The 12,535-nt window shown below is 38.7% G+C and overlaps 1 protein-coding gene across 2 annotated transcripts in view; it reads right to left on the reverse strand.

The window, feature by feature from the left end:
* Nucleotides 1-2,756: 2,756 nt before the first annotated feature.
* Nucleotides 2,757-12,535, reverse strand: part of VIRMA (vir like m6A methyltransferase associated) — a 35,572-nt gene continuing 25,793 nt past the window's right edge. Inside the window, exons 17-24 of one of the 2 annotated variants that reach the window (XM_063299500.1) lie at nucleotides 12,059-12,191; nucleotides 10,857-11,009; nucleotides 8,854-9,014; nucleotides 7,930-8,026; nucleotides 6,453-6,619; nucleotides 4,776-5,107; nucleotides 4,204-4,347; nucleotides 2,757-3,097 (exon numbers count right to left, since the gene is read on the reverse strand). In XM_063299500.1, coding sequence (XP_063155570.1) covers nucleotides 2,940-3,097; nucleotides 4,204-4,347; nucleotides 4,776-5,107; nucleotides 6,453-6,619; nucleotides 7,930-8,026; nucleotides 8,854-9,014; nucleotides 10,857-11,009; nucleotides 12,059-12,191 — 1,345 coding nt within the window. In that variant the 3' untranslated portion in view covers nucleotides 2,757-2,939. Of the gene's footprint in view, nucleotides 3,098-4,203; nucleotides 4,366-4,775; nucleotides 5,108-6,452; nucleotides 6,620-7,929; nucleotides 8,027-8,853; nucleotides 9,015-10,856; nucleotides 11,010-12,058; nucleotides 12,192-12,535 lie in introns of both variants that reach the window. The other variant, XM_063299499.1, reaches the window with a different exon arrangement.

A 12,535-nucleotide genomic window follows, 5' to 3' on the forward strand; every position in this document is an offset into this window, starting at 1 on the left:
TTAGTAGCTAGGCAAAACTTGTTCTTGCAATGACCCTATCACCCCATGCACCAAAAAGAAATTGAACAGTTGTACTCACGGCGCTACACTGTGTGCACAATTATTAGGCAAGTGAGTATTTTGACCATATCATTTTTATGCATATTTTCCATCTCCAAGCTGTATAAACCTGAATGCTTATTAGATATAAGCATATCAGGTGATGTGTATTTGTGTAATGAGGGAGGGTGTGGCCTAAGGAGATCAACATCCTATATCAAGGTGTGCATAATTATTAGGCAGCTTATTTTCCTCAGGCAAAATGGGCCAAAAGAGAGATTTAACTGACTCTGAAAAGTCAAAAATTGTAAAAAGTCTTTCAGAGGGATGCAGCACTCTTGAAATTGCTAAGATATTGGGGCGTGACCACAGAACCATCAAACGTTTTGTTGCAAATAGTCAACAGGGTTGCAAGAAATGTGTTGAGAAAAAAAGACGCAAATTAATTGCCAAAGATTTGAGAAGAATCAAACGTGAAGGTACCAGGAACCCATTATCCTCCAGTGCTGTCATATTCCAGAACTGCAACCTACCTGGAGTGCCCAGAAGTACAAGGTGTTCAGTGCTCAGAGACATGGCCAAGGTAAGGAAGGCTGAAACTCGATCACCACTGAACAAGACACGTAAGTTGAAATGGTAAGACTGGGCCAAGAAATATCTGAAGACAGATTTTTCAAAGGTTTTATGGACTGATGAGAGTGACCCTTGACGGACCAGATGGATGGGCCCGTGGCTGGATCAGTAACGGGCACAGAGCCCCACTTCGACTCAGATGCCAGCAAGGTGGAGGTGGGGTACTGGTATGGGCTGGTATTATTAAAGATGAGATAGTTGGACCTTTTCGGGTTGAAGATGGACTCCCAAACCTACTGCCAGTTTTTAGAAGACACTTTCTTCAAGCAGTGGTACAGGAAAAAGTCTGCATCTTTCAAGACGACCATGTTGTTTATGCAGGACAATGCTTCATTGCATGCATCAAAGTACTCCACTGCATGGCTAGCCAGTAAAGGCCTCGAAGATGAAAGAAGGATGACATGGCCCCCTTCCTCACCTGACCTAAACCCTATTGAGAACTTGTGGGCCCTTCTCAAACGGGAGATTTACGGTGAAGGAAAACAGTACACCTCTCTGAACAGTGTTTGGGAGGCTGTGGTTGCTGCTGCACAAAAAGTTGATCGTCAACAGATCAAGAAACTGACAGACTCCATGACTGGAAGGCTTATGACTGTTATTGCAAAGAAGGGTGGCTATATTGGTCACTGATTTTTTGTTTGAAATGTCAGAAATGTTTATTTGTAAATTTTGAGTTGTTTGTTTATTATTCTCACTTTAACAGATGAAAATAAACAAGTGAGATGGGGGACTTTTCATTTTTCATTTAGTTGCATAATTCTTCTGCACACTAATAGTTGCCCAATAATTGTGCACACATAGATATGCTCCTAAGAAAGCCAAAACCTCACTTTTACTTTCTTAAATATTCAGCTGTGAGGTTTATTAACATTTTGGATTGACCGAAAGCACTGTAGTTGTTCAATAATGAAATTCATCCTCAAAAATACAACTTGCCTAGTAATTGTGCATGCAGTGTATAAATACTGATACCATTTGGTGAAGTGAAACTATGCTAACCCATCACAATTGGCACATGAAAACAATACTAAACTATATTATGACTTAACATGTGAATGATAGGTAAAAGTATTACAGTTCTAACACTGCCTCATACAATCCTAAAAAAAAAAAACAATAGTGATACGGTGGCATATGGGTTTTGTGGCCAGGCTGGCTGCTTTTGTGCTGGTGTGAGACAGCAGCAGGAGAAAGGAAAAAAATGGGGAAAGACACTCAGGTATGGCCTTGGAGTACAAGTGTGCTGTCACGGGAACAAATAAGTTGCCCTGGCTGCTAACCAGGACTGTTGTGTGACAGTTGAAGGCAGCATTGTCATAGGCCAAACCTAGTACTGTGTATCAATGTTGGGGACTTAAGCCCTGGAGGGAAACCCACTTCCTTAGTTGCTGGGGTTAGGGTTAGGGTTACGGTTAGGGTCAGGAAAGATGTAAGATTATAAGCACAGTTGCAGTTTCACTTAGTGACTGCTTCACTTGATGACTGAGTTGCTGGTACCACTTCTGGTCACTAAACGAGGACTGCCTATATAGCTGTAGTTCTCCATATCATCAGGAACCCTGACTGCAGAGTTTCCAATACTCTGTGAAGCACTGTAACTCTGTCTTCTCAAAAGCAGCAATAATCTCACTTCAGATGTACCCTATTCCTAGGGACCGTGGGTCATGACCCTATACCTGTCTCTTCTTCATTCAACTTAGGCTTTTCAAACACCTGAAAAGAGCCAATTGTTTTACAAAAAAAGCTAGCTAGGACATGTAGCATGTACAGTTGCCTAAAATTTCTAAAAGACGTCTTTCTTCTGAAACAGCCTCACTGCGCCTGGAAATGGCATTGCACCAAGAGTTGCTTGGTAAGTGGGGCAGCTTTAGAGGTTAAATAAAATAAATAATGCAACGGCTGGAGCTTTAGGGAAGTGCTGACAGATCCTGCTATCCCAGAGCACCAAAAAGTTTGCTCTGTTTGCTGCACAGCAGCAGTCATCTCGTCGTATCCTAGGTGAGAGCTACACTGCAAACCTACTGAAACAAACTTTTATTTCTGGCACACTGCCATGTTGTGCCCCAAACACAGGCAAATATATGCACACACAAAAAAGACAGTTTTATTGAAATCTCAAGAACTTGTATGAAACAAAATTGAATCTTTAAAAAAAATAATATCTTGCTGCCCCCAGATACCAGAAGGTCTAGCATTGGTCCTCAAATATTTAAGTAATTCATCATCATCTTGAAATGTTCACAGTCAGAATGTTCTCGGGGATCTATTTATCGAGTAAAGGAACGAACATGACGTCCTCTTCCGCTGCTTCCACTAACAAACTTTCCTCTTGAACCACCACTGCCACTGCTATTTGCACTTGCCCAAGATGGTGTAATTCCACCACGGCCCCTGGAGGCACGATCACGAGGACTTGGCCGGTAGCCTTAAACAAATGGAAAGGTTATTGGTAACAGGACCTATGGTGACATCTAGTAGGATCTACAACCTGTGCATTATGATTTTGCTCAAGCCCCTTCTTAGCTTCTGCATATACAGGAAATCTTACCATGCTATTTAAAGAATTAAGATGATGTTATATAACAGGCAGAGGAAAAATATATTAAGATGGTAAGTTTGCCTAAAATCAAGACCTGCTACCAAGAATAATTAACCTGACTGAAAATATGTAAAATGTGAGAATTACTGAGGCTGAAAAAGATGTGTTAATTCTGATATTGTCTAATACATATCTACAAGTCCCATTCTAATTAATTAAAAGCTATGTATTTTAACAATTAATAGGTAAAACACGCACACTGTCCTGTGGATAAGGTGAAAGCCTGTAGCAAGGAACTCATGCCATTAACTCCTAATGGGTGTCAGCCTGAGAAAATCTGCCTTCATTATGTTTTTAGGTTCTTTATACTGTCTTTTAAAAAAGTATATTAAATTATCTAAGATGCCTTGGCAGAGGTAAACCATAAAATAAAGCTCAAGTACTGGAGAGGACATAAACATGTCCATGTCATTTTCGTGGCAGCAATACCGAAAGAATTGGCCACTGCCATCTTCTGGGATCTTTTTTTCCTAGATTACAGCCATGGCATTTACTGTGACCTCCCACCCAGGTACTAGCCAAGTCCAAACCTGCTCTGAGATCAGCCAAGGCTGGTCACGTGCCAATACCTGCTGTGACATAAATGTAGTCAAATAAAACTAAACCAGGGATCTCACTCCAACAGTTGTTCCTTATGGCTGTCTTCTGCCTGTTACAAAAGGTGCTGCCTGGAGGGAATCCCTTGTCTTCTTGATGATGATTTCCCACTATCTCAGGGAAACAGTCTGGCTGCCAAGCATTGGTATGTGCTTGCTTTCTAGTATTTTGAACGAAACTTTCACCTGCTATTCACTTCTCAACTTCTCATTCAACGGTGGTTTTGTGATTTTACCCTTGTTTTGTATGGCATCTTGAGAGCTTTGTGCAAAGAACAATTAGATACAAAATGTGTAAGGGCATTAATTACACTACAGAGGAAGACAATCACTTACCCACAGAACTTAAGGGCCTCAGAGGGGGAAGAGGGCCTCTGTTGAAATTGCTCTGGCCTCCTCGACTTTCATTGTAAGTCCCTCGAGGGGAGCTTTGGGCGCTCCAGCTGGATCCCCTTGCTCCCTCGCGGCGACTGTAATTTCCTAAATAAAAAGGGCAGCCTAAGCCAAATGCATATTTTAATTTATTTAGATTTAACTTCACATCTCAGTTTAACAGCATGATATTTACAAAAACGACAAGTGAGCAGTATTAAAATTCTGATTTATGATGCAAGACCTGCATTTACCATGAACTCAGTGAACAGCCTGAAGCCATGTCTATTATTGCTGTTTTATAAATGAGTAATTAAGTATTAGATTACTCATTAATAAAATAAGAATAGTAACAGGGAGGGCAGGAGGAAGAATGTGAAACAGCTGTAGATTCTGCTTATTTTTACTTGTAAGGATAAATAACATAGCAACGTGACAGTGAATTTCACTTTAAGGAATATATGAGATAACTGAATCTCAAGCTGCTTTCCTGAGAGCACAAAGTTCCCATGTTGCAAGTGAACCACAGAACTCACCTTTTGAAGCAGGTGGTGTGAAGAATCTATTCTGGCTGTGGAAGGCTCCCCGCCCTCCACGGTTTCCTGAGAAGCCACCACGGGAAGAGATTTTCTGTGAAACTTTAGGTGGCCTCTTGGGAGGCGGGATCCCATCCGGCGGAACCACCTCCTTGCTCTCTGCAGCCACGAAGTCATCAACGTGCATAGAAGGCGGCCTGCTCGTGTTCTGTTTCCTCTGCCGAAAGATGTCGTGGGGGCGGATGCCTTGGCCAAACGCTCCCCTGCCTCTTCCTCTAGGTGGGGGCACAATATGAGCCCTCTTGGCAGGTTCAATGTATTCTGACTTTCCACTATTGGGACCCAAAAGAGAACGAGAATTTTACAAATTCATCACGAGCCAGCTAAAATAACATCAAGTATGCAGCTTCAAGCAAACATTTTCACACCAGTTAAGTACAAACAGCGTTGTTATAACTTATTGTTGTATCCTATGGAATTTGCCAAATCTCAGAGCCAAGCCTAAAAGGAATTTAAGGAGTCTCCCCCTCTGTCAACAATCTGCTATAGTTAATATCCTTGTTTTATTCTAGCACATGTATTTGCAACATCTTAGAAAAGGAGGTGCTTTTTCCATTGCAGCCCATTGTACCTTCTTAATGACAAAATAATCCTCAGGCTGAAGCTTACCCACACCGGTTGGTTGCATCCTTTTCAGGAACTGTTACTTTTCTGCTTCCTTGTTTTGTTTTGTTTTGTTTCCCAAACTAAGAAGCTGGAAATGTCAGGGTCCATTTTTCTAAATCATGTGATATAATCCACACGGAATTTGAATGGTTTACTATAGTTCACATAACCTATTAGGCTTAGGAGAAGTTTGCTGCAGCAATGCAAACAATGTGCTGAATACTTCAAGTGACCACAGTTCAGTTAATCTCACCGCGCTGTGCTCACAAAATTACAATTTCTGCAGTGAAATGATTTAAATCCATTTTTAGGTAGACATAATGCACATATATAACTGGATATTCAGGTAGTCCTTGCTTAACGACCATGAATGGGACCAGCAACTCCATCAGTAAATGAAGTATCACGTGACTGCGATGGACTTATGACCTCACTTCTGCTGCAGTTGTTAAGTGAGTCACCACGGTTGTTAAGTGAGACATGTGACCACTTGCGATTTTACTGCTGGCTTCTCTATTGACTCTACTTCTTGGAAGCTGGCCGTGAAGCGCACAAATGGCAATCACAGGATCACAGGACACTGCAATGGTCATAAATGCCCGCTGGTTGTGAAGCACTTGAATGTCGATCATACGACTGCCAGGACATTACGATGGTTGTAAACACAAGGACAGTTGTAAAGTTACTTTTTCAGTGCCATCGTATCTTTGAATAGGGCAGCCATTAAGCAAAGTCTACCTGTACATGTGCAGAGCCAGTTTGGTGTAGTGATTAAAGGCATCAGGCTAGAAACTGGGAGACTGTGAATTGTAGTCCTGCCTTAGGCACGAAGCCAGCTGGGTGACCTTGGGCCAGTCATTCTCTCTCAGCCCTAGGAAGGAGGCAATGGCAAACCACTTCTGAAATCTTGCCAAGAAAACTGCAGGGACTTGTCCAGGCAGTCATCAACAGTCAACACTAACTAAAAGGCACCAAAAAAAGAAAAAGTCCAAAATCAAGGCCACTGGTTACCTGGAAGTTATAAATGTCTCATGCTTGTGTTTGCCAAGTTTAAAGCCTTTTGTGGTTTTGGTCCGACCAGGAGAAGAAGGCTCTGTGACAAACGACCTCTCCAACTCTGCTTGCAGATCAAAGTCACTACATGCTTTTTCTGACAGTTCAATTAAGTCAACTTTTACCTGCAAGAATGAGAAAATATTCCATTTTAGTAACTCTACAAGTAACATGCTAATATTCAATATTATTAGAATGGAAAATATTCTACACTGCAAAGTAGAAGAGGAAAAAGTAAACTAAATGAAGCACCTGCTTGACATAACAGTTACCCACCAAACCTCATAGTAGATTGGCAATCTGAATCCAGATCTCCTGGTCACAATCTACTCCTTTAGAAACTACACTACAGTAACATGCAGATTAGATGAAAATCATCTGTGGATACAATCTCTCCAGAATTATTAGTTGACAGCTTTAGGAATTTGTACTAGAGGCATTCTTTAAAATAAAAGCATTTCAAACTCAAAATGTTTCAAATTCAAAACACTTTGTAGAATGTACTGTTCAGAGCTGGCACTGAATGGACATATTTCCAAAGCTGATCATTGACCACAAGAATGACAACCACGTAGAAACAACAGTATCAACTGAGAGACATAGGAGTGAATCAAATCTAATTCAGTCATGAATAATAGCAAATCTCTGTAGATAAGTCCCTCTTTGTCAGCTTTATCTAATCAAAGAGATTTTTGCAAAATAATACTGGGATCAGCTATTAGTATCAACTCTGTCCCCAAGCTGACAAAAAATATAAAATATTAAGGCTAGGGTCAAAGAAAAAGTCAACTCATTACATATATTGTATTCAAAGCAGCTTTCTATGGCATCTAGTAAATTATTTTTCAAACCAAAGGGAATGTCCAAAAAGATGCTGAAATATACAATTCAGGATGGGGGAGAGGATGTTGGTATTAAAAATAGAAATAGAAAATAAAATTATACTGGATAACCCCAAATGCTAGCAAGCCTAACATAGGAGTTTGAATTCAGTACAGGTAGTTCTCTACTTACAACCATTCATTTAACAATAGTCTGAAGTTACAACAGCCTGGGAATGGGTGCCTGTAAAGTACTTCTGAGTGTTGGAAAACTGGTGTAGCGTCCCATAGTCACTTGATTATGTTTTGCGACTTTTTTGCCATTTTCTGGGATAAAACACCTATTGGGGAAGCTGGATTCACTTAACAACCACCATGATTCGCTTAACAGTTGCAGTGATTCACTCAATGACTGTTGTAAAAATGGTCGTAAAATCGGGTCCGGTCATGTGGTGACTCAACTTATGACTGTAATGACTTACTTTGGAAATTACAATCCCAACTGTGGTTGTAAGTCAAGGACTACCTGTATTGTGTTGCTCACAGAGTTCAAAAAATACCATTGAGAAATAGCACCCAGAGATACCAACTCTAATTACTTTTTAATCATTTACCATGTCAAGGTCAGTTTCAATTTCTTCAGCCTGGAATGGTGAGAACCACATAGACTTCAGCTGGTCATCCATGACATCTGCCAAGATGTACATAGTCCTGTAAGGTAATACATAGCTTTCATTATTGGTCAATATTTGTTGAGACTTTGGAATAAGTTGACTCTACTAAAATTCATCAAAACCCTTTCTTCCCTCAAACCACATATTTACTAAACCTTTTCCTAAGACCATAGTTTCACCAAATCTCTACCTATCCTGCCCAAACTCATCCTGTAGCCCACACTGTTACATCTTTATGAAGTTCTGTTCTTAACTGGAGACAAAATGACAACCCATTAGGAACACAAACTGTTGCCATTTTCTCATTCAGCAACAACTATTATCTATTTCATTATTTTAAAAATATACCACATCATTTTACCTGCCAAGAGTTATATGCACAATACATGGATAATAGTAAAAAAATGTAAATAAAAAGCAAAATGGAACAGATAGAATGCTAGAAGCACAAATACACTTGGTTGATATATAATTCTGGAAGAAAACATTAACAGATGAAAGAAAAGGCTGGGCTCCATGCTTTACAGCGAAAGGAAGTTAATTTGATTAACCATTTAACAACAGAGAAGTGTTTAAGATTAACAAGGAACCTCACTGGTAATATTTGAAGAATCCAAACTAAATTCAAATCATCAGGCTTCAAGGGTTTTAAAACCAAATGATTATAAAAGACTTCATTAGACTATCAACCATAAAAACCTCTGGGAAAATTGGAAACGGTACTAAGAAATATACAATAGTACTGGGGAATTTCTACTGCACAGTGCCCCTGAAATAAACTCATTCATTTAAACGTGATCCAAATACACCAATTTCATATATTATAGTTCTCTTGTCCACACAAATGTCCTTTTGTTATTTTACCTATTATTAAAAAGATGTTGGAGAGATTCTGGAGCAGGCAAAATTGGTTCCACGTCTTGATCACTTAGAGGACAAGAATCTCCAGCCGATTCCAGCATCTGCCTAAGTCCAGCGACATTATCCAATAATGATTCCAGGCTGTCATCTTCCTTCGAACCCTCCTGGGTAAGAAATTCTACAGTCACTCAATCACAGAAAATCTAGCATTCTGGGCAGCTAACAAGATACACAGACAGAGCATTTCACCAGAAATTCTCCCTATATTTATTTCAGATTCCCATTAGAGACTATCTACTAACAGCACAATTATCAGAAGCAGTTGTGTTAACATGCTGCAGCAAAAAGTGGCACTTTAAAGGCTAACAGCTTTATTAACAATTGATTTGTGTAGAAACTATTTAATCTGATTTACTGTACAAAATGCTTTCAGCAGGTTATGTAAGATCAAGAGGATGTGTAGACAACAGGGCCAAATAACCATGAAATCTGAGAGATTTCATGGTTATTTGAATACAGGATGGCAACCATAATCAAGAAAATCAGGATGACTGTGTTATCATCCATTAACAATTGTATAAATCACTGCAGTTTGATCCCAGTGTTTGCCTTTTTTATTCTAAACACAGAGAGGGAGAGGGAGGGAAAGAAAGTTTATACAAACTCATACAAGCATCCTTCTTCTTACCCAAGGATAGCGCAATTAACTCCAGTCCACAAAAGGTTACACATACATGTAAAACAGAGCCTGTGTGTGTCCTGGACAGTTACATCAACTAGAGTGCCTCTTTGCAAAATGTCAGCTGATTAATAGGAAGGCCAAGAATTGGAGACAATCTGAACATTCAACAAAGCAACATTGGTAAATAAGTCCCCTGCCATACTTTGAATTGTTCTAAGTCTGTCCTTTTTTCATTTTTTTTAAGTACAATTTCCAAATTCTTGCTAACCATTTCGACTGTGTAAATTCAAATACAGTTTTTCCAATTAGCAGCAATTTTCCAGGAAAACAATAATCAGTTCGGGTAGGAGACGGATGGTCAAATTTTTAGAAGTCGAATTTAAAATTCTGTCCAGTTCTATTCCTTGATACTCCAGTTAACAACTTTCTAACTGAAGCCAGATTTTGAAATAGAATAGGTTTTTAGTAGAATCACAAAACCTAGAGTAAAAGTTTTAGAATACCATGTTGATACTTTCTGATTTGCCACTATTGCCATCTTTATTGGTATGCCCAAATAAAATGTTGGCTGTGTTTCTTAGAACACAGAAAGTTTGAATTGTTTGTTCTCAGTTTCATAATAATTACACTCAGCAGCAGACTATTCATCCTGGTGGAAACACCAAGGTTTTTTGTACCATGTAGCTCTAAACGAAGTAACATCAGGTATTCCAAACTGATCGAGGTGAAATATGATGCAGAAGCACATCACCAGCATGTCTACAACAGCCTCTGCAAGTTTACTCCAAGGATTTTAGAGCACATACACAGACCAAATTACATGTATTTATCTTGCCATATGATCCAACTCTTTTTTTAAGCAGGTGAATAGCAAGCGTTAGATTAATTCATGATAGCTATCTTTTTCATAATGAAAAACAATCCCAAAGGAGGATAAAATTAAAATTACATTTAAAACAATGATAAAATTCAGTAGAACTATAAAAGTATAAATGCTTGAAAACAGAAAACACTCTAAAACATGAGACAAGGATAGATAGATACAGCAGCACCAATTTAATCAAAAGCTTATTATGTTTTAATCACTGAGATTACGTATGGCTTCATTAGACCCGGGCAGACATTAGCAGATTTGATTCATATCTAAAGCTTGTGTGTTGGATGGTCTTTTTGATCATATAAATATTTGCATGCTCTCCAAAAAGGTGATAAAATTAATCATATATTTCTCTCATTAGCTACAGTAGTTACTCAGTCTGAATAACGTACATACAATATCCAATATTACTACTGCGTAAGTTTTAACTACGGAAAGTTACATTACCAAAACCAGTTTCTCCAGTTCAAGAAGCAGGTTTTCAGGAGTCTCTTCTTTGGTCTGCAACTGATATTTTAATTCTGCAGTACTAAGACCCAGGGTTCTAGTGGGATGACCTCCATCTACTTCCACAAGACTTCCATCATCCCCACAGCATCCCTGAAGAACATGAAGAAATAGCTAAGTAAGAAAGTACTGCAAAATGTATAAAGAGCCATATTATATGCAACATGATGTTACCAATGGAGGGTACATAAAGTAAACAGCAGTCAACACAACTTCCAGGGTAAATAAAGGCTATATAAGAATCTCTAGAACAGCTGTAAAATAATAGCTTTGTGTACACTTGCTTTCATCAAGAAGTATGCACTTGTTCTGTTCTTTAAGACAAATCCCCTCTGGATGCTAAATGGGTCAATATGAGATGGCTTTCCCTTTCAATATCCACATGGAAATAAGCTTTTAGAATATACATTAGAAAATACTTTTCAATACATTGCAACTTGTAGATCTATCATATGAAGTCTTTTTACAAAACCATATTAATTGTTGACTCCAAAATCATAAAGTAATTGCTTCTAGAGTTTTTATCTCTCTATAATCATTATAATTCTGGGTAGCATTTTAAACATGCTGGGAATAGTGGTTTGAATTACTTGATGCATACATTTTTATTTATTTATTAAATCTGTATACCACCCAACTCCCAGCAATTCTGGGTGGTACACAAAGTAAGGAAAAAATAACAATTGAACCATAGTACAATAAAGACAAAGGAGCAAAAAGACAGCAAAACCTGGCAACAAAAACACACACCACTCAGAAGGGGCTTCAACCACCCTACCCAAAAGACTCAAATGTTTTCCCCTACTGAAAACCATCTGCTATTCCTATTGTTTTACATGTTTTATTATTTGTTGGTTTTTAAAAAAACTGAGGAGATATGCCTTGAGTGCCATAGCAACAGAAAAGCAAGATATAAAACCTCACTTAACGACCATGTGGCTCGCTTAATGACTGCCACAAAAAAAAGGTTGTAAGATCAGGTTGGATTCATTTAATGACCACTTCACTTAGCAATCCAGTCCCAATTGTGGTCATTAAGCAAGGACTACCTATACTTCAAAGATACTTTACTAAATTGCAGGCCAAGGCAGGAGCAACAAGAAAGGAACATTGCTGGAAAACGTGAGCTTGCATTTACTTACCAACGTATCAGAATTTAGTATCTGTCTCATGAAATCCAGAAAGGAAGAGGCAAGTTCTCCTGTGTCCTTACTGAAGCTGCTCACTATTCTCTTCAGTACAGTTTGCAGAGCACCATAGTGTTTTCCCAGAGAACTAGATTTGTTTCAGAAAGAAATATTTTAGCTACTGAATTTAATGTAGCACATAAGTGATCAAGAGACTAAAAAGCAGCTAGTTCACGTCTTCATAAATGAATATTGCTAAATGTGAAATAATTTAATTATACTTATTCTTCTTAGATGTAGCAAACTCATAGACGGCTGCAATATTTTTTGATTAGGCCGCCAACTCAGGTGCCTAAATTAAACTAAAAAGAAAAATACTCCTAACTGAAATGCTTGCAGAACTGATAAACAGAAGCTGTCACCTATGAGGCAATTCTTGTTCCTTCGTAGGCACAAGAGAGGATCTCTTCTAAAATCATCACCGTAGCAACT

Source organism: Candoia aspera, chromosome 3 (genome assembly GCF_035149785.1).
Source record: "Candoia aspera isolate rCanAsp1 chromosome 3, rCanAsp1.hap2, whole genome shotgun sequence".
NCBI classification, from domain to species: Eukaryota; Metazoa; Chordata; class Lepidosauria; order Squamata; family Boidae; genus Candoia; species Candoia aspera.